Here is a 22,516-nt window from a genome sequence, read left to right on the forward strand (position 1 = left end):
CATATAATATATGCATTTTGTATAAGAATACATTTTTATATGCAATAATTTAATTTTATACTAATGTTTGACCACAGAAAGCCCTGTTTACCAATGGCCAATCTACATATTTAACCATATTATACTTTTCTTTATTAACTGTAAGATGATATGCTTACTGTTGTTTTTCTTCATTTGTTTTTCTTCACTTCGGATTGAACTTTATATAGACACTTTGCTTTGTTAATTTAATGGCAACTTTGTCCCACAGGGAGCTCGCTGAGCGTTTGGCCACTAAGTGGTCTGTCCTTCGTGGATGCACAGCCTCCGAATGTGTGCGGATCTACCTGACCGTGGCCCGCAAGTGGCCTCTGTTCGGAGCCAAGCTGTTCAGTGCCAAGGTAAGATCAGATGCACTGTAGATAAGGTGACAGTTTCCTTAGAGCTTGACCACCTAAAAAGTTTTTCAGATGTAAGAGGGCTGTTAAAACGTGACAGAATTTCTCTTTTTACTCCCACTCTGCTGGTGCACAGCCACTGCCTCCCTCTTCATTGGAGCAAACTCGAGTGTGGCTGGCTGTTAATGAGGATGGGCTCAGTGTTCTGGACTACACCATGGTGAGTGAATGCGGAGACCTGCTCTAGTTATAGTTTCAGAAGGTAAAACTGCATTATAGGAATATTACGGGTCATTTGCAACTTAAATTTTTACGTGCGCTGTTGATTACCACTGAAAATAATTTAGGCTCTCTCAGGTTGTTAAAAATGAAAAACATGCTTAAAGTAAGGCTCTTTAATGAAAGCCTATAAGTGTGCAGCGCCTCAAATATAAAACTATAATACAGTTATGAAAATGTAACAGTAACAAGGGATATAATTTAATTGTAAAGCATGTCTGTAAATATATATATATATATATATATATATATATATATATATATATATATATATATGTACATTACATAAAGTTAATTCTGAGAAAATGCAGGGTTAAATTATACTGCTTTGACGTTAAAAGTAAAAAAATGCTCTAATATATCATATAAACTATTAATAACAACATTTAAATTATTTTATTAGAACCTAAGTAATATTCAAAAGCCTTCACAGTTCCATGACATGCACGCAATTTTTTTTTATCATTGATGGCATATAAGCAGATGTTTATCCATGTAGAAAAGTACCTCAAATGAAAAATTTAGCAAAATGATGAGCTTTATACTGCTTTAAACCTTTCTGTCCACATACCTGCTGGGCTTTCATTGTAAGTACACTTCTTTACAGATCTTTAGTGCCCTCTTTTGGCTCAGTGAATTTATTTTCTTTCTTTTCTTTCTCTTTTTTGGGGTATTTTTTTTTAAGTTTCGTGAACTATACAATTTTTCTCTGGCACTTAGAGGGCTTAGATTGGCAGGTGTCCTTGTTTGAAAAGCTGTACTCCTGATATGTTGCCCAGTTGGCTGTATTCTCACTTGGAGAGGACCGATTGTTTTGAGAAAGAATAAACAGGTTCAGGCAGACTCTGTAATTTTCTGTTTTCTATTTTTATATCTTTTTTTTTTTTCTTTAACTTGTTCATCCTCTCCCTGTTCTCACCAGCTCACAGAAAACCCCCATTTTGCAGAAAAGTGATATACTATTACAACTTATTGATATTATTGTGAATTTTATTCTTAATAACTGTTTTGTATTTTGATATATTTTAAAATGCATTGTATATTTTATGCGATTGTCATCACTCCAGTATTTAGTGTTGCGTGATTCTTCAGAAATAAATCTAATACGCTGATTTGCTACTCAAGAAACATTTCTATTTAATATGTTTATATACGTTTTTGTGAATATCTAAATTTTGCGTGCTCTGCTTTTTCTTCAGCACCCGTTAGTCACGTATCCTTACCAGTCGGTGATCACCTTCGGAGGCTGCAAGGAAGACTTCATGCTGGTGGTCAGCCAGATTAAAGACCAGGTTTTGGGCAAGAAGACTGTGAATAAACTTTTATTTGCGATGGCTAAACCAAAGGTAAGACCTGCAAAGTGTCAAAAGGTAAAGCGCAGTTCAAATGAAGCCAGTAAGGGCGTGATTCTGATGTGGAGCTTTTAGCATTAAATTTTATGACCTATCTTAAAAATGTGATCTGAGGTGTGTGGGGGTGAAATCAGTACTTTAAACTACTTAAAGCTTGAGCTGGACCCCTACACCCGCTTTCGAAACCCAATGATAAAAACAGGCTTTCAATGAGAGTTTCACTCATACAGCGTTACATGATACAGGAAGCGCTAATGAGCTCGTATATCTGTCTTTTTGGCCTGATACAGTGAGATATACTAAAGACCTTCTGGTTGATCGTCTCTCTCTCTCTCTCTCTCTCTCTCTCTCCTTTCAATGCTGTAGATCCTGGAACTGACGCTCCTCATGGCTAGTTATATTAACTACTGGACCTCCAACTTACCAGGGGCTGGAAACCAGACTCAGGGCTCAACTTTGGGGCCCCAAGGAGACCGGAAGCTCTGGGACATTGACAGCCGACACTTCCCCTCAATGACTTACACCACCAAAGGCCCCACTCTCCTTTAAAAACCTCGGTCTCCGGGTGTCTGGATACATCACACGGTCCGCCATCAAATAAAAACACGTTTTAGGAAATGCTTAGATCGTTTACTTCGGGATACAATTCAAAGATCGCGTGTTTGAAGTTTCATAAACCGCGCGAGTTATTTATAGCGCGAAACAGACACTACTTGCGCACTTGTTCGTGGTCCAAACGCAAAAAATAAACACATCGCAAAGTGGGTTTTTTTTTTTCTAACAGAAACCCACCCCGAGAAGATCACCCACAAAGTCAGAGCAGATCCAAGAGTATATCTCATTCTTGAATGCTAAAATGTTTGGCGTTCGTTTTTAAGCAATTGGAGCTTTTAAACTGGATGTCCAGTTAAAGGCACGCTTTGACTTTTTCATTCGTGCGTAACATGATTTTATTTCTGTCTTGGTTTGAATTTTTAAACGTTTAGTTTAGTTGTTTTTTTTCCGAATTGGTTCAGGCCATTTTTACTGTTTAACGGTACATTAATTAATGGCACCATCAGTCACTTGAATATCAGAATGTGTGGAAACGTTACACAGTTCATCTCTAATACATTAACACATTTAAACTAGCCAACCAGTATATAAAGGACAGTCTCATGTGGTACATGACTCAAGAGCAGTGTATTATCCAGTGGTTTGATGAATCCTTCTCACATACCCCAGCAGGAAATTACATAAAGATGTCACGACTTTGTGAAGTGATTGAGTTTGTATTTTGTTTCGTGCCATTTTCCAAACACAATGCTTAATCTGAGCCAAACTGTTCATGTAGTGACAAGTTTCACGTTACACAGTAGTTGCAGAAAGGCACACATTTAGGCTACTTCGTATTTGCTCGCTAGCCACAGCCTTGCCTCTTGTATAAAGAAAAAAATAAAAGAACACAGCCACACAATTCTCAACACGACTGTTAATATGTGCAGGATCATATATTTTCATGACGTTTGTAGCTTGAGAATGGCCACATAGTTACACTGATGTTATTACGACATGAATTTTTATTCGATTTTTACAAACATTAGGTTTTAGCGTATTTACCATGAAGTGCATGTTTTCCGTAATTCATAAAACTTAACAATAAATGCAAGTACAGTCTGCTTTCGTCATTAAAATATACATTTTAATAATTACCAAGAGCGTTTAATAAACCGATAATTGATAAGTAGGTAAACACGTACCGATAATATGGCAGATTTGGTTTGGAGGATGTACGGATGAGTTTCGAAAAAGAGCTGTAATAATGACTTGAATTATTCTATGAATCAAACCACTGTCTCTGTATTTTAAATATTTATTTTGCATTTTTTTTTTTTTGTCTAACCATCTTGTTTTTAATCACTACATTTTCTAGAAACCTTAACCAAGTGGCTTCAAATAGTGTCACTTTTGTAATTGTTAAAATCCAAGCCCTAACATTATAGTAAAACAGGCATTCAGAAGTGACGCTGTTAGAGCTTCACATTTTATGCGTGTATAGTTGTTGCAAATAAAAAATGAATTGTTCTGGTGTCGCCTTTTTCGTTATTTAATTCTCGCATTTCATTGAAAGGGTTTTTGACATTAATGCACAGTATGACTACTGTTAAATTCTTCACGTTCATTTATGTGTAAAATACTTCTCTTCAAATGATAGTTTTCTTTTAGGCTTTCGGCGTGCTCTTAGTAATCGTACTGAAGTCTCATGCAAATTTACAGAACAAGTTTGTTAAAAATGACTTATTCTTCTAATGAACAATCTTGCTGGCCACCGTGTAGGTTTATAGATGGGGTGGGGTTTTGTCTGCTCTCTCACTCCAGGCAGGTCAAAGTGCTAATGGCATTTCCCTGCCAATAGCCTGCTATAAATTCGCAATTTGAAAATTAAATGGGGAAAAATGTGTATGTTCTAAGCTAATACGGTAATACTCTCATTACTCGGCCAAGACTCTCTCTAAGCAAGTTGTAACGTTGAATTAGGGAAAGCCTGCTTTTCATTGTTGCCTTCTGCAGAGAGAGAGAGAAAAAAAAAACTGTGACTCACTATATGATTTTAAGGAATCCCAGACACATTTTAGTTTACGAGACATCGAGAAGAAAATTATTTTAACCTCAGAGTTCTGTTTTAAAACTCTTAAGAGCTTGAGTATCAGAAAAAAATCTCTCTCTCTCTATATATATATATATATATATATATATATATATATATATATATATATATATATATATATATATATATGTACATTGACTGGTAATGTACAACTGCTACTAAGAAGCTGTAGGCCTATTGTATTAAACTGTAATAGAAAAAGCCAATCTCAGTGAATGTCCTGGATATCAATAAATCATAGTACAGTAGCTACATTATAAATATTTTTAAGTTGCAATTTGTGAAATGATGGAACACGCGTGAAGATTAAGATTCATTGACTTCATGTAAAGTACAAGTGTTTTAAATAAGCATTCAAGTAGACGCTTAAGTCACGGGTAACGTGAAATAAAATTAACGATTACATAAAACATCTAACAAGTTAGAATTTATGTTTACGTGTAAAGCCTCACATTTAACTAAACATGTTTTTTTTTTCGGTTTTAATTTAAAAGATAACGCATGAAATAAACTAAATAGACGTGTTTTAGTTATCTGCTATAGGAAACGTATTAACTTTAAAGGACACTGATTTAGCCTAGACTTGCTAAAATGTTTTGTAAATGATTAAAATAACTGAAAATGTGTCAGGAAAAATTTATATATATATATATATATATATATATATATATATATATATATATATATATATATATATATATATATATATATATATATATGAGAGAAGCAGTAGCACAGTGTGATTGCAGATGCAACTTGTTATTATATAGAGTTATCCATGTAATTCAGACGTGTGTTTCGGTGTAAAATAGCCTACGCCTAAACATACATATATATATATATATTTTTTATATTATATATATATATATATATATATATATATATATTTTTATTAGCGTATTATTTTTATTATATCGCATAATTCTTTGGCATTGCACCTCTTACAGTGTCCTCACTGAACTCTGACCGAATCAGTTAAAATTAACCCGCGTTGCCCGAGCGCGCGCTCCCACGCGCCGAATCCGTTCAGCTCGCGCCAGGACGCCGCGTGTCAGACCAGCCTCGGACTTTCGCCGCATCTCCGCGAAGCGAGGAGCTACAATAAACAAACCGTACCGAGCCCCCAAACCAAAGTAAGGTGCGAACACGCCCGCCGTCCTCGGCACTATGCAGTGCGGCTTACGACCACCTTAAAACAGTAACAGAATAGTTATAGTTAGGCCTGTTCATTTCATTTTCTCGAGACTCAAGAATACTCCAAAACACGTTTGAAACAACAGAGAGGTTTAAAACGTGCCGCCGCAGCTGTAACTGTTTGTTTTCCTCAACACAGGCCCAGAATCAGAAAATGACATCTAAAAAGCAGAGTTTACTGAGAGAAGCGTCTCATCAGATCATAGCTGGCGGGTCCGCAGGTAAGACGCGCTTCTGGTTTCTATTTGCACAAACTTTGTAAAACTCCTAAAGCGTCGCGTTCAGCGACAGTTAGCAGACGCTCTGAACCACCGTGAAGTCCGTTGAGTACCTTTTGTCAGGTTAGTGTTATAATACAGGACCGTTTGCGCGACACAAATTCGTTATCGAGTCATTTTAAAGTCGATAGATGACAGAGACATGAACCGGATGTCTGTCTTGAGAGGTAACGTACGCGGGGTACACGCGCGCTTCAGTTAGTTCCGTTTACAAATGGTTCCCTCAAAACGCCTCTCTTTAGGGCTGTTTGTGTAACGTACCCCTGACAAAATGAAAAAGTTTATTTAGCTCATCCGTGTTATGCTTACATGGGTTTACGTGTGTGTAAGGACGATAAGATAATGAGTCATTAAGCGTCACAAAAACGCAACGCTAGAGAGACGCGAGGCAGCCCGTTTAACGCGAGTATTTAGAGACCAGCAATTGTTGTATTAGGCGTTTTATGTAACATATTCAGCAGACGGCACGGAAGTCTGCACATTTGTAAAAAAAAAAAAAAAAAAAAAAAAAGTGATGCCAACTGCCTTCCAAAAAGGTTTCATTATGCGTTTTGAGGTCGTCAAAATGCATTGGCGTGGAAATAGGAAAATCAACTCACGAAGAGTTCTTTAACGAGAAAGAACCGGTGCATTACTTTATTTTTTGTGTCATTACAGGCAAGTCGGTTTGTGTCGAATCAAAATGTTTTTCTGTTGCTTATAGTCTGACTGTCATGCAAACCTTTTTTTTTAAAGAGTGACAATGAAATATTCTGAACTCTAGGTTTCACGTTAACATAAATAAAGGCTTTATATTTTAACGCCCTTTGAACTTTGCTTCTTATTAAGAAGCAATTTAGGACTTTTCTTTCTTTCTGTTTTGGTAGAATAACCCAGTGTTATTAGTTAGCGCCCCCTGCACTTGTCTTATTCCCTCCAGCAGCGCGTTAACGAGGCTGGATGGAGCGAAATGTTCATTTATGTGTGACCTGGTCGCGGGGATTGGCTCGGGTTTGTTCTTGGCTTCTCTCAGGTTCGGATTGGCTCTCCAAAACTGATTTTTCCCCCCTCTCTGAAGGACACAAGAGTTAATGTCGCTGCAGTGCATTTTATATATCCTACCAGGACTCGTTTCACAGCCTTTCCATTCAGGGATATACAAAGAAAACGGGGCGTGTGTTCAAGGCAGAAACCGGGGAGAGTTTAAACCGTACCTAATAATAACCGAGTAAATTTTATGAGATTGCCATTTTCAATGTACCACAAGGGGGAAGCATTGCACTTGGCATTGCTGGTGGTCAAAGGGCATTTTTCTCTCTTTTAAGCATCACTGTCTGTCTTTTTCATGCTCTATGGACATGCATCCTCCTGTGAAAGTCCATAGAATCTTAATGAGGTAGAATTAATTCTAAAATATGTAACTAATTTGACTTTTTTTTTATTCCGTCCTATTCTCTCTTTAAGGAGAATCTTAAGTAATTATTTAATCAAATCTGTATTGCACTAAATCAGGCCCAGGTTCTTGGAGTATATGACTGCTTTATAAGAGCACTAATATTTACTGACATGTTTTTTATTTAGAAAATATTCCATCTATACGGAACTTTTAGGTGATTCGCCCGACGATGTACAGCGCAATCCTGCAATAATTGTGAAAAATGGGCCTGTATTAGTTGAGCCGGATATTGCAAACTTTACATTCGCCCAATTATGTAAAAAATTCTCTTTCATAAGTGTTCTTAATGGGAACTTATTTTCTTTTCATCATTTATCTTAGTTTTATCCAGAAGGTCCGGAAGAACGGTCAGATGTTACCTTAAGTGTTTTTGGTATTGATTTCCTTTCCCTGCCCCTGTTATGCGGAGTAATTTGGTAAGATTTACACAAAAATGTTTTAGTTATGATTAGTTTCTGTGTAAACGTATCCGCCGACCGCAAATGGAGTGTGACGGGAAAAGACAGACAGCCTAAGTATAATTGAACTCAGTCCACCCCTCCGCTGCAGACCCTCACTTAAAACGCACTCAGACCTCTCCTGTTTTAACCGGTGCGTAAGTGTGAAATGAAGTTTATAAGAGCATCAGACGCATAGTTTCGCAAAACTTAAACCGAGAAGAAGAAAAGAGTACCACGAGATCAAATAAATAAAAGCAATTAAAAGAGGGACCCTGGGAGAAAAAAAAAAAAAAGTACATTAGATTTCAGCCGCAAAGACCGTTTCCTCTCCGGGCCACAACTGGCTGCTACAATCAGAGCCGAATTAGGCCTAATATTTATTTCCAGAAACAATTGTACATGCCTCAGCAGGGCAATGATTGGACATGTTGTGGACAGATGTTTAGATGAGCTCATGTTTGAAGTAATGTTGATCTTGGAGGGTTCTTCTCTGAGCCTCCAAATCGCCTTTTTATACACTCACTTCTGTGTCGTTTTTTAGACTTTTGTCTTTTTTTTTGGTGTCATTCTATATCTGAACACATAGTTCGGGTATATAATCAGACTTCTAATGAAATTTATGTGATAATGCAATCATTTGGCGTCGGATGACAAAACTCGAGCGTGTCTGTAGTGCCCTCGTCGTAGAAAACCCTTCTCGAAATGGGGCAAAAACGCAATTAAACCATAATAAACATTACAAAAACAAACAGAGGAGATTTATTGACTGCTACGACTAATTACCGCTAGAGGAAATGTGCAGGATCATAATGTCACAAGAAATCAGTTGACTGCAACCAGGCATGAAGTGTAATGGTAACATATGCAGCAAGGAGCTTAGACTCTCCAAACAGATCATATACCTCCCACAGGTACCTGCAGTCGATGGGAGCAATCCTTAAAAGAGCAAACGCCTCAAATAAGCATTTGTTTACACCGCGAATGGGTCATTTTCTTCTGGTGATAAAACAACACTCCTCCGAGTCCCATACGCCTACAAGAACTACTGTCGAACTACTGTTTGCATGAGCCGGACATGGATTGTCGCTGTCGTGTCAGCTGTTTGTCAGAGCTGAGGCCTTGAACGGATGGAGTTTAGTCTGCCTGGGTAATGTACGAGCCAGCCAGGGGCCGCTGACGTTATCTTAATGATATGATTTATGGAGGTCGCACGCTGGACTGATCAGAGCAGAGGAGCCGCGACAGATGGGGATGTGCGTGGGAGACGTTTCTGCTGTAGACGGTTCACTCAGACACACACAAGCACGCACACACTCATCCATCACGCACGCTGTGTTGCTGTAAGCAATGAGGATAATTGCGGTGTTATGGTAAGAGTAGCGTGATTATGATTGTTCGACATGGGAGGCTATGTCTGGGCTAGTGCTCGTGGTTATTTTCTGGGGGAAATTATTAAAATGAGGACCTTTGGAGCGGACCGAGAGGAACTGACTACAATAAGTACAATATGCTCTATCGCCTGATCGCGATGGTGATCTAATCAACTTTGTTAATGTTAACCACATTCATTTTTGATAAAACATACTCCCAGTGTTTGAATGACGTTTATGCCATTGGCAAAAATTAGTGTCAAGCAAATTAGCTCGTTTTGAAACGCATTGTTCGTATTTTTTCATTAAATAGGAACTTCTGGCCTCTGAAACGATTTGTATTTTTGATAAAGTGGCACAGGAAATATTGCTGATTAATGCAGCCTTTCTAAAATCTTGCCATTAGTAACGAAAAGCATGTAAATCTAATAGAGTTTACAATTTAATTGCAAATTAAGAATTTAAAAAAGTGTTTCCATTGATATACATCAAGATCCTCTCAAGGTTGAACTTGACCTTAATGTTTTTAATCACACAAACTCCTCAAAGTGTTCGAAGAAGGGATGGTTCTCCGCAAAATATATGTGTCCAGGTTCATTTTGGTACATAATACCCATGTTTCACATTAAATAATATCCAAGTGCAGCATTTGCTGTGTCGTTTGGATATATGCCACAGTTTCACGTTTACTTTGTTCAGATCTTCACACCTTTTACAGAGTCGCTCATATAAAGAAAAAATCCTGTGGACATAACATGAAAACGAAATTTGAGTGAAGTAAAATAAGAGTCACTAAGATGTCAGAGTTTTCCAAAGCACTGAGATCTACCATCATACTGGCCGAACACGCTGTATTACATACAGTACCGTAATACAGCACATGGCAGCAATAACATAGCTGGAAAGGAAACCAGCTAACAAGCTATGCTTAATTGAGCACTTAGTCTAAGTAGTCAAGGGCCATAGTTTGAATGACCCTGTAGGAAAATGAAACTGTACGGTAGATGCTACACTGTGTGTGCTTGAATTTGCGTGTAAGCGTTCCCTTTTTCTTGGACTGCCGTCCAGTTGGCTGTTGTCCGACCTTGTAATTAGCGCAGAATGCTGATATGTCTTTTGGCTGGAGAAGAGCTTTTGATGGAGTGATCACAACATTGCATTGATCATAAAGTCTCGTATGAACGTATTCCCATAAAGCTCCGTCTAAAAATAACCTTCTCTCTTAGCTCTTTAAATGCACTTTAAATTTGTAATTGTTTCTCAGTCCGCCATGCTGTAATTTGCAATGACTTAACTGTGGTGGAAGACTTGTGTTTTGCTCTGTTTGAGAGACAAATCATTGTCCCATTTTGGCTTTATATTGTCTGGAAACTTTTGGTGAATCTCTGCCCAGAGTTACAGTTCTGCTGTCGGCCTGGTTTCTCATGTGAAGAAGCAGCAAACATCTCAGAGGACTTTGGTCAAATACTAACGTCACAGATGAATCCAAGTCAAAAAGTAATGTATACATCTTTTAACTGAATCTAATTTGAGACGCCAAATTGTAGAGAATTACAAACCTAGTCATTTTTTCAGTAGAAAAGCTTGAATTATAAATAAACATAATAAGTACTGTCAAAAACAACAACAGTCAAAAATGATGTAGGGAGAGATTTCTTGATTGAGCATGTAAATGTTTTTTAGCCTTGTAAGTATGTGTATATACAGGTGCTGAATATTATTGTCGATGCAATCTTTAAAGAAATGAATACTTTTCTTTTTTCTTATTATTAAATGTAGCGTCACGTCTTTGGAAAAACAAAACCTTTTAATGTTCAAAGCAAATACCGAGCAAAGCGAAGACTAAATATCTGACATAATTTGTTTGCAGACGCCATTTAGGTTAATATTTTTTTACTTTACGCAGTGACATGACATTTTTTTAAGTGATCTGAAAGTGTTCAAAAATGTGCAAATATTTTTTAACGCCCGTCATTGACTTTACATGTATGTTTCTCTCTCAGCATTTTTAAACTATTCAAGTGACTGCAAGCTTTTTTAGGTAGTCAGAGCACAGGTCTGCAGCAGCGAGACGGCCTCTTTAGCTGGGTTAACTGACTCAAGATGAGCGGTGCGTGGGCAAGAGCTGAAATCATAATGTGATTTGTTGTGCTTGGGAGCCAATTTGAGTCTTTTTGGGAAGGTTCCCTGCCTGGTCGCCCGCTTGTGCGCTTTGCGAGGAGACCTTAATTAGAGAAGCTCAAATTTATAGACACTTTTGATTATAGCTGATCTTGAGTTGTAAAAGGATGACATTGCCTAGGAGGGGGACATTGGCAAGGGCGGCCGCACAATTTGATAATGAGAACCAAAGCTTAGGAGAAAGGCTTGTTTTGAATTTGTTTACACGTTTATTATCCTTTCAAAAGGAGCGCTTCATCCAATAAAATCAAGACAGACACAGATGTCACAATCAAGAGGCAATAAGAAGGGATGGGGGAGAAATGAAGCGGTTTCCATTATTATGTTTGAAATAAGGGCAATTATACAATGGAATAAAGATATAAAAAATGATGTTGGGTCATGGAAAAGTGCCCTAGTTTTACGTCTTGAATTCCTGTTCGCTCATGTTACCGAGTGGCACAGGATGGGCGCTGGCAGGAAAGTGGGAGGGGATTATTGCACAATTTGATGCTGACTGCTTTATAAATTAGTTTGGAATGATTGGCAGGATCTTAATTTAACAGAGGGTGCGGCCAGAGAAGCTTTTAGGACTGAATCATAAAAATTATTTATTTAGTTTTTTTCAGTTTGATCTGATCCATGATCATCACTTTGCCTGGGGACGTTTTCTTCCAGCCTGGGAAAAAAGCTGCATCCTAACTGGATAACATGTCCGCTAAAATTTTCGGCCAGCCTTTAAATCTTAAGCTGTCATAATGTTGTAATAATCACTTCACTCTTCTGACTTGACCCCCCCTGTTTTCTGTCAATAATGGGGATGTTTTAGTCAACGTTTTGCTTGCAGTTGCCACACTCTTTAATAGGTGGCAGTAGAGAGCTATTTTAAAGTTTTACTTCCTCCCTTTCCTTCTCTCCAGGCTTTATAAATCTTTCACCAAGCGATGACGTTCCATGTGGAGGTTGAGGCTGAAAATTGAAAGCTTTTTATAGTAATACAGAAGATTTATATAGTTATAATTATGTAGGAGAATCGTATGGAACGGTCGATGGTAAAACTTTTGATCTAGAAGCTTTTTGCATCACATAGGTCATTTTTCCGTCCAATCCAATGGACTGATTTCTGTTATGAATTTAACGTCATCTCACAAAAATGAAACACAGCTTCCTGTTCTTCTTCTGATGGTTTTAGCCTGATCCAAAATGGGTCTCAGGACTTCAGATTCCCTCTGGACTAAATATGACGTGTTCAAATAGCACTGATTTCATTTCCCACAAGAGCAATGGCTACTAGCCAGTGGCTTTGCTAACATTCCAAAAACACTCCAATCTCTCATTTGCCCATCACTGTCTAACACTCGGGCACCACCATGGCAGGTGGTACTGCTCATCCTGACCGCAGTCCGACATAGCTGGCCAGCACATTCTATTCCAGGCGCTAAAGTCCTGAGAACATGCTCGTACCAACGTTAAGATTTCTCGATGTTTGGTAGAGGAATAAATGAGATCAGAAGCGAAGGGAAAAGGCATCTTTATCCTCGAGCGGTGTCTCGTACAGAATGAGACATGCACGCAGAAATCAGTGGTGCAGAGAGAAGACCACACATTCTGAGGGATCCTAGGGGCTCTCTGCTCGTTTTGAAGTGCAGTATGGTGGAAAGGTTAAGCTATCAGTCTGCTGACTGTGGCAGCATTGGGGCGGCAGAAGCCTCTGATGAGAGATGACAGATGCTTTCCCCAGATAAAACTTCCCGGAAGGACACAACGACTGCTTTGTCGTCTCTGCAGATGAGACTCAGAAGGTTGTGGGTTTGAATCATATATGCATATGAAAAAAAAGTGTTGTTTTTGTTGTTGCTGTGTTCTATATGTTTGTGGTCATTTATCTGCAGATACAGTGGCCTCTAAGTGTTTGGACGTGACACACTTAAATATGGCAATTGTTTGAAAAATATCTAACCACACCATATATTTCAGTTTATTATTTTTAATGGTTATATAAAAAAAATACTTTTAAAATATCTTTATCATTATTTTTATACAAAGACAAAAATAGTTGTCTATTCATTCAAAAAAAGGGAAAAGAAACGTTCTGAGTAAAATTCTAGGTCTACTCCCATGGCACTTTTCTTATCCAGTGCAAAAAAAAAATTATCCATTAAGTGTGGCTTTTAAGTTCAAATGCATTAATGGGGCTATTGTATAATTAGACTGAAAAGATAAATTACATTTTATACTTGCAGTTGCACTTTTATGCTTCAGTCAACTTATTTGCATGAGAAGCATATTGTAGAGATGCTCTCGTTGTAGATTTGTGCCATGTAATACTCACAATCTGATGGCTCAGCAGGTGTTTGTTAGTATGAGGGTAGAAGCAGAGCTGATGAGATGGGAGATATATCTCCTCCGTAAGCACTTGTTCCTTCCCAGGAGCCCATTGCCGCCCATGTAGAAAGGAATCTAGTATGGCTCTGGTGTCAGGCTCTGTCATGCATAGCCAGGCTCTGGGGTGCTTTTGAAAACGGCCCTTTCCGCCTCAGTCGGCTGAATAGATGGAGCCCATGGGGCACTTTTTCCACAGCCACCAATTTATCAGCTCATATCCAGACCGATACGGCCTGTCGTTGCCTGCGCTTTCCCTGTTTGTCCCTCTCAATGTTTATAAATGGCAGTGAGTGAATGGTAATGCCTGGCGTGGAGGAAATGTCTCACTGTGATTATGTGCAGGTCGCTGCCGTTTTTGTGGGTCTGTTTGTGTTTTGATTGCTTAGGGAAATGTTTTGTTTGGTAATTTTTTTTCAAACCACCCACTCTCAGATTTAATTACATTTGTGATATGTACTTTAAGTGTCCTTAAAAAAAATCTCCATTACGCACACGGCTAACACGATTCGGTAAAAACTATGAATGTAACGTAATCCACACTAACATTATGACTATATATTTTTTTTCACCAAAAATGGCTGGACAGAGGGCTACAATAATTGCCCAAGAGGCAATTAGGTAGAATGGCTGTGGCAGCAGTCATTTTGTAAGCCAAACATCCTGGTGCTGGGCTGCAGAATTCGGCCAGTTTGCGGGAAGCTGTTTGTAGGGAAGTAGATCAGGGTTTGTTTTCTTACTCTGAGAACTCTGCCAGATGAGCAGCACCCGAATTTCAGTGGCCTTCTTTCCTTTTTTTCTCTCATGTCTTCATGTGACCAAAACAATAATAAAATCGGACAACCATGTCTAATTTTAATCTCGGTTCCCCTAATTATTGTAAGGTTAGATAAAATAACATTATAAAACGCATAGTTCTTGTTCTGAAATCTGAATAAACAACATTTAAGGCATTATTTGGAATGAAAAAAAACAACAACATCTAAACACAGAGGCTGCTAATTAATGGTGTATGCTTTTGTTGAAGTTTTGTTGTTATTTCTACTTTCTTTTTAAACAATCGTGCTTAACAGTGGGTTCTCTGGTGAAAAACTACAGTATATGTTATGCAAAGAACACTCCACCAATCAGAAGTTTAGTGCCCGCCTATTCACAAAAAGCACTATGTGATGACAATCAAATGCTATATCTCAAAATGCTATATTTCTGTATAAAGGAATATTTTGTAATAAACCTCAAATTGCAGAAACTGCATTTTTTTTGGCCTAAATTAAAGTTCAAAGTTTTTGCAAGTGATGAAATTAAGACAGCATTATTATTTTACTACAGTAATTACTACCTTACTGAGGATGATAATTATAATTTTATATAAAGATATATTATTATGATTATTATTTGGAAATGATTTGACTTTCTAAAAACAGTGTGAATGTGATTGACTGAGAAACATCAAAAATTACAGCATTTTCTTTTGTTCTTCCAGAAACAGTAAAACAAATGAATTTAATACATTTTTAATAGAGATTTTTTATTCCTCTTTTTTTTTTTCTTTTTTTTTTTGGAGTCATACAATCCAGTCATTTCTGCCTCCTACCAACACTGTAAAATCACAGCCTAAAATGCAGGCTTATTTCTTTATTCTAATAATACTGAGTAAATGGAAGAGTGGAAAATTTGCTAAATGAATTAAATTAGTGATGCTGAAGATCTCATGAAAAGAATACATGCGCAGTAACCGTAAGCGTAATTCATCGCGGTGGAATCTCTTTCAGTATTCGGAAAATGACTGTTCAGACAGAAAGCAGGCAAAAATGTAATTTGTTGTATCCCAACCCCCTGTTAGGTCACACACCTGATATAAAACGGGCCAGCTTTAGCAGTCTGAATATGTCTATGCTTTATAAACCAGAAGCTGAGCAGCTCATAAGTGATATCCATCATCACAAGGGCTGAGCTGAAAGACCTGCCTTTGAAAATGGAAAAAATAGAGTGGTGTGGGAAAAATGAGAGCGTAATGAGCATTTTGCATATGGGTAAATCAAACGTCATGCTGTCTGAGGCACTGAGCTGCCTCGATGGAAGACGCAGTCCATTTATTAATCATGCTAGAGGACCGTATTATTTTCCTTAACTTCACTATTTTGGGTTGCACTAATCTAATCATGCTTTGAAAAAAAACGAGAAGATCAAATAAAAGAACAAGGCTCAAAATTGGCCTCACAGGTGAATTTAAATTATTTTGGGCTCCAATTCAGGAATCGCTAATGAGCAAAACAGCAAATGACATGATTCTGATATTGTGTAGTGTTTAAAATAACCCTCCACTGACACCTTGGCAAGGAATCTCACTTGTGCATAAAACTGCCACTTTGTGTTGTATGCTTAAAATAGAAGAAAGGTACTTTAAGAAGGGCATGAAAAATGAACAGCACTCTGTCATTTTATTTGGTTATCTTGTATTTTTGTTTTTGTTTTTTTTTTACGTTTGGGGGAGGAGCAATGGTGTATTTGTCATTCTTGAGTTAGCACAGTCTCTTTTAGCCGAGACGACTGAGGTTTGCCATCGCTCCCCTAAAAACAACAAGGCACTCCTGCCAAGCTTCCTAGTTAATTAGCGAAGCATTTCACACGCTGCATAACTTCAAAAAGGAAATGGAAAAGTGACAAATTTGGAGAGTTTGGCAGCGTGTGAGAGTCAGACCGAGCTTTACGTTTTCCAAGCTGTCATGTTACCTGGTTTAACTTAACAGATTCTACATTTTTTGGTTCTCTTTGTTATTATACTCAGAACATTTCAGAGTTATATATTTCCATCAGAAATATTTAGCCTTAATTTATTTTATTTCATTCATGAGCTCTTCCCCCAAATTGACTGTGAAAGCTAAGACAAAAATAAAAAGAAACATCAAATTGAAGTTTAATGTACCCATGGAATGAAGTCTGCACAAGTTATTTTTTTTTTTTTTCCCATAAGCAATGCTTAGGTTGAATTGCATTAGTTTTTTGCTAAATTTAAATAGTTCTGGCTAAAAAGGAGTTTCTGACTCTTTAAGTGGTAATTAGTTTATTCGTTTGCACTCCTTTTTAATTAGGTGATAACTAGTATGTTCAATTGTCCTATTGTCTGTATTGCAACGATACTTGTTTTAGTACTTGCTTCCAACCAAATAGTCCCTAAACGCTTTGCTTCTTTCTGAAAAATTAACAAGAACTGTCCTATAAAACAGAATGTTAAAAAAGAACTACTGATCCCTTTATTTCATGTCTGACTTTTATAGGTTGGTAGGCGTCCATATCCATGTAATGATGACTGCCAAATGTTTCAAGAAAAAATAGCAATGCTTTATTTCCCAGCTCTCTCAGCCTTTTCAGATATGTCAAGCAGAGAGTTCCACGATTTGAAATGGCAGCTCAAGCCTCCATAAATCATGATTGACATCCATCACACCTGTTCTTAACCTGATCACATACTCATTCAAATCCTTCCCTCCTCCAAAACACTGCTCCATCCTCACCCAGCTCCCTCATAAGCCTGGGCAAACTGTCACCGCATCAGCCGCAACAGTCTGGGGAGTTGAACTTGACTGGAACATATGTCTTCAATTTTAATAGCCCTTCATTCCCCCAGATGGCCTGGAGGGGGGAAGGTTGCCTGAGAAGCTGCGTTTCATGTAAGAATAATTTGTGTTAAGTAGCTGGGCGATCTGTTTGTTACGCTAGAGCTGACAGTTTGTTTATGTTTCTTGAGGAGTATGATGGATGGGCCAGGAGTTGATGCTAATTAGGCTAAATTGTTGCTAAGAATGCAGTGGGCCTGCGCCACACTGCATAGGCCAGCTCCCATTGTTCCTGTCTCTTCGCACTCAAGGCGTAATTGAATGGAGCTTGCAGCAATTTATCATTGTAGCGGGAGGCAGGAACAGGAAGTCCGGGTCTGAGGGACTAAGGACAGGGAGGGCTGGGGGACAGACTGGCTGAGCATAAGTGGCGCTGACGAGGCATGTCACAGTGACTTTTCTTAAAGCAATCACTTTTCGATCTCTGTTGAGAGACACGCTCAAAGAATGTGGTCCAAGAACTTGGTGAGCTGCCTACATAGCCAGATACTTTGTTTGAAAGCATCCTAAGAGAGGTGGAACCTAAGTGGCCTTTTTTGAACTCTACTTGGCACATGGATAATTGATTTATAGTCAATAGTTTTAGCATTTTTTAATTAATAGCTTTTTAATTAATTATACATATTAATAATATCTTTCTGGTTCATCCTCCATTTGTTTTTTTCTGAGATTATTGCACTGCATTCAGGAATTGCAATCTCTTGGAAGGATACATTGAATTCGACCATAGAACTTGAAGGCAAGGCAGCATTTTGCCTGTTTTAAAAGCATCCGCTATTGGTGTGTTCCATTTGATGCTTTCAATTTCTTACTTAACGATTTTGAAACAGCGCTGAAGTGAATAAACACAATGTATACAAAGCTAGTGAGTAGTTGGAAGAGAAATATTTGTGTTAATAATGCTAATACATTACGTTGGGGCTCTATAAATTTAATTTACATAATCAATAATTACATAATAGTGCTTTGCAAAGAATATTGGTGTCGACTTCAACTGCACCTGTGTTTTTTGGGGTCTTCTTGCGGGATGTAATGTCAGACGCTGTATTGCTTCCTCTGTACCACTTCCCTCTCTGCCTGTCCTTCATAAGTTTGGTTCCTTAAGTTTGGTTCCTTAATTTCACCCATACATTGCCAGTGGCACCTTCTCAACGTTCACCTTAATTTGTTTTCTCCCCTTTCCCTGCATTTATTTTCCTTGGTCTGCCCTTTTTCCTGAAGCAGGAAAGTGAGGAAATGACTTTTTCAAATCTGTAGACCTGTGGACCACAATCCAGGAGGCCAAGACCCCCAATCACCCACCGCATCCACACGTGCCCCTGACAGCCATGCTAATGACCTCCATTCAGACTGACCTCCATTCAGGCATGCCTCTCACTGTAAGGGTGTTATAGGGTCACTTCCGCCTTACTGTAACGTTATGCTAAACGAAGACATGTGAGGACCACACTCAGAACCCCCGTCTCATGTCAGCTCTGTGTTATGTTGCAGACGGACAGAACCTGGCACCAGTCAGCACCCCTGACCTTCTAAGCCCGATTGCCCTAGAGAAGGATGGAGCAAGCATTGTTTACAGTGCCCCCACAAATGTTTGTGTAGAAACGCATGTGTTTTCAATTAACCTCAAACACGTACATTCACCATACAGCAATGTCATCTGCAAACAACAGCGTTATGACAGGGTGGAGGGGATGGGTTAGCTCATGACAGAGAGCAGACCATGTTTAAGATGGGTTAGACTTCAGAGAGGTACACTTAAATTGTTCTGGATGACTGTTACTTAACTAGCCCCTAGCTAGCATGGAATGGTTTAGCATTGTCTCTAGTCATGAGCTAAACAAACAATGTCTTTCAAAAGTTCTCCAATAGACTGATTATGTTTGAGAATATAAGACAACTTCTTGACATACGAGAGGTCTCTCAAATCTACAAAAACCTAATGAAAAAGGTCTTTGCATCTAGCAAATATGCTCTAACACACTGATGTTTTCTTGTGTGCATGCCAGTTTGATTGGACTAGGGTTGCCAACTTCCGCAAAAGAAATCAAGGGACACTCTCAGTTTCTTTTAGGGGAAAATTGGGCACTCTTTCTATTTCTTTGTACTACAAAAGTCATTTGAGATTTAAATCTGATGAATACAACAAGCAAAAGTAGAGTAAACAAATAGAAGTTGCTGGCAGTTAGCAACCTCCTTTGTCTGTCCTTTATCCTTCCCAGTGTTAGTGCTCTCACACCACTCACACAGAGTACTTGTGTTTCATATGCATCTTCATGATTTGGTTTCTGTTCTTGTATGATTAAATCAAATATAAATATCACCCTCACCCTTGTGTTGATAAAGAATCAGTAGTCCTGCATTTGCTGCTAATAATGCTACAACGTCCTGAGCCGTAAACCAAATACTGTTATAATAATGACCATGACCATGCTTTTCACAAATGCTTTAATCCTGAGATGAAACCTTGCTAGCAACTTTGGGTAATGACTGAAAGTTACATTATCATATAATCCATCCATCCATCAAGTTATGGATCAAATATTTTGTATGGTGTATTCCTGCAGGCTTTAAAGCTGCTTATACATGTTACGTTGTAGGTTATGGTCTGAATGGGGGAGGTCAGAAGAAGGAAGTGAGTGTGTTCGGATGGACGAGAGTGAAACCTGAGTATGATTGAGTTAAGGAAAGGAGAAGAAGCCCTCCGGCTCCGTGTCGGATGTTGTGTGTATACATAGGAGTCTTGTCATGCTACCCTTTAAGCAAAGGATACTGACTTACAAATTGCAGTGGGACTTTTTTTGCATGCCAGAGGTAGTTTTGCGTCCCTTGCAGTGCACATAAGGATGTTGTGTAAGTGTATATGTGTGGCAGAAGGCAGACATACCTGTACATCCTCATTTTGTATGAACACTGACAATGCAAATGCATGCAGATGTTTGCATCTGCTCTTTAAAGCTGTTCTTGATCCAAGATCACACAAGACCACATAAACAGATTATGATCCTTCATTTTATTTTCAATTATCAGCACTCTCTTGCGAATGACACAGAACACAAATAATGAAGAATCGTTTCGATGAACTAATCAAATTCTCTACCTCCTCAAAAAGGCCTTCCTTTTCTTGTTTTCCTTGTGCTTTTTTTAAACTAGGAATTTGTTCTTGCTGCTTGCTCCACCGTTCTTTGTCTTTGATTTGGCACAGCGTGTGAGGTGCTTTTTAAACTGTGGGAAAAAATGTCCCGAGCGAAGAGCGGAGTGGAGGCGCCGCTCAGCGCTGCAGCAACGCTAAGCAAAAGCAGATGTTATAAAGTTTACAGAAATCAGAACATTATTTTCCTGTTTCCATCGCATTCTTCTAAACACTTAGTGAACAAGCTTTGAAGTCACCCAAGAAATCTAGTCTGCGGGAGGAATGATAGCATCTCATAGGGAAACAGCGTGAGGGAGGGGCAGAGGCGTCTCTCCTCCAGCGGTGCTCTGTCAGAACCAGTTTTGCGCTGATGCGGACAGAGCCATTCAAGGCCATGGCAGACGCCGCCCCCTGCACACGCCAGCACCACTGTGGTCCTTAGCTTGGACGGCTGTGTGTGTGTGGGTCCATGTATCCAAGAAAGATCAGATAAATCCAGAATTTATCAAAGGCACAGGAAGTGAGCGCAAGGGTTTAATCCTTAATCCCAGTGTTGAGTAATTTGTAAGGTCAAATCTTTGACTCCTTGACCAATAGAACAGAGAACTCTTGAGCCTTTACTTTAGTGAACCAAGGCTCTTGAAGTGTCTCTACCCTGAAGTGGCCTGTTGGCCCTATTTTTTTTTTTTTTTTTTTTTTTTTTTTTTTTTTTAAATCTTTTTAAATCTAAATTAATTTCATGTGCACTTGTTTTTGATTTAGCAAGGCAAATCACTCTTATTACCTAATTAGGAGGAAGGGAGAAAAACAAGTGTATTATCCTGTTTTGACTCTGCGAGTTGAGCTCTGGGTCAGCTCAGTGCTTGTAACTTGGTGATTTGTTGTGGCATTGGAGTGGGACAGATGGCCATGTGTCTCTGACGACTAAGACATCTCAGTGTATCTCAGGTATTGCTTCCTTCAGTCAGGATGCCTTCAAACCTCATTATAACATACATGAACGTTGTTTGTGATCTTAATTCAGCCCTCCAAACCTACATGAATTGCATTCAGTCTTTTTCCCCCACTTTTCCCCTTTTCTATGTTTATTGTGAGCCTCTGTTTGTGTTTGGATAAGAGGCTGGTACAAGTTTAAAGCGAGGTGAACTGTTTCTCTGTCTTCTTTGTGTATTTTTTGTGGTCGATGTTGACGTTTAGGTGAATTCTTTCTTTTAAGGGATGGCATCTGTGCCCAAGGATGTTTTGCTCATGTTTCCTTAAATTTGCTCCTCTCAAAAAAACAAAACCTTACTCAACAAAACAAGACTTACTGTAGTATACTGTAGTATAAAACCGCACAAGAGCTGTCAAGGAAGTTTTCATTACAATTTGAAATTTCATTTTCTGAAGTAAATATGAGTGGTAATGCTGGGCATTTTGGGTGGTTTTTGTGATGGTGCCAAATTGTTTTCTAGGTTTTGTCTGGCTGTGTGCAAGGTTACTTTCTTCTTGAAAGCCACAGAACTCACTCCTGTGCCTCTATGACAGCCATTCCTGTTTCTGCACTTCTGTTCCAACTCTGCTCAAATGCACCTTGCTATTCCTGAAGACCTTGATGAGCTAGTTCAGGTGTGTTTGATTAGGATTGGAGCTAAACTCTGCAGGATGGTAAATCTCAAGGAGCTACCCTCTCCTGTGATCTTCCGGTCTCGTATATGACTTAGGGCTGCATTTTGTTTACATTGCATTTACGTTTACCATTGAGCAATACAACAAGGGATTCATCATAAAGAGGCAAATAAACAGTAAGTGCGCATTTTTTTAATTTTAGGATGCAGTCAAATATTAATAAAAGATGTTGCTGAAGTGTATTAAT

General features: G+C 38.5%; 2 protein-coding genes across 3 annotated transcripts in view; both read left to right on the forward strand.

The window, feature by feature from the left end:
* The window catches only part of plekhh1 (pleckstrin homology domain containing, family H (with MyTH4 domain) member 1), a 37,581-nt gene extending 32,920 nt beyond the window's left edge, over positions 1 to 4,661 (forward strand). Inside the window, 4 exon segments of the mRNA XM_043263861.1 lie at positions 251 to 380; positions 514 to 597; positions 1,856 to 2,002; positions 2,375 to 4,661. Of these exon segments, the coding sequence (XP_043119796.1) occupies positions 251 to 380; positions 514 to 597; positions 1,856 to 2,002; positions 2,375 to 2,557 (544 nt within the window). The 3' untranslated portion in view covers positions 2,558 to 4,661.
* A 920-nt stretch (positions 4,662 to 5,581) lies between these two features.
* slc25a21 (solute carrier family 25 member 21) overlaps positions 5,582 to 22,516 on the forward strand; it is an 82,038-nt gene continuing 65,103 nt past the window's right edge. The window contains exons 1-2 of one of the 2 annotated variants that reach the window (XM_043263642.1): positions 5,582 to 5,793; positions 5,989 to 6,070. In XM_043263642.1, coding sequence (XP_043119577.1) covers positions 6,004 to 6,070 — 67 coding nt within the window. In that variant the 5' untranslated portion in view covers positions 5,582 to 5,793; positions 5,989 to 6,003. The remainder of the gene's footprint in view (positions 5,794 to 5,988; positions 6,071 to 22,516) is intronic. The other variant, XM_043263643.1, reaches the window with a different exon arrangement.

Source organism: Puntigrus tetrazona, chromosome 17 (assembly GCF_018831695.1).
Source record: "Puntigrus tetrazona isolate hp1 chromosome 17, ASM1883169v1, whole genome shotgun sequence".
NCBI lineage: Eukaryota > Metazoa > Chordata > Actinopteri > Cypriniformes > Cyprinidae > Puntigrus > Puntigrus tetrazona.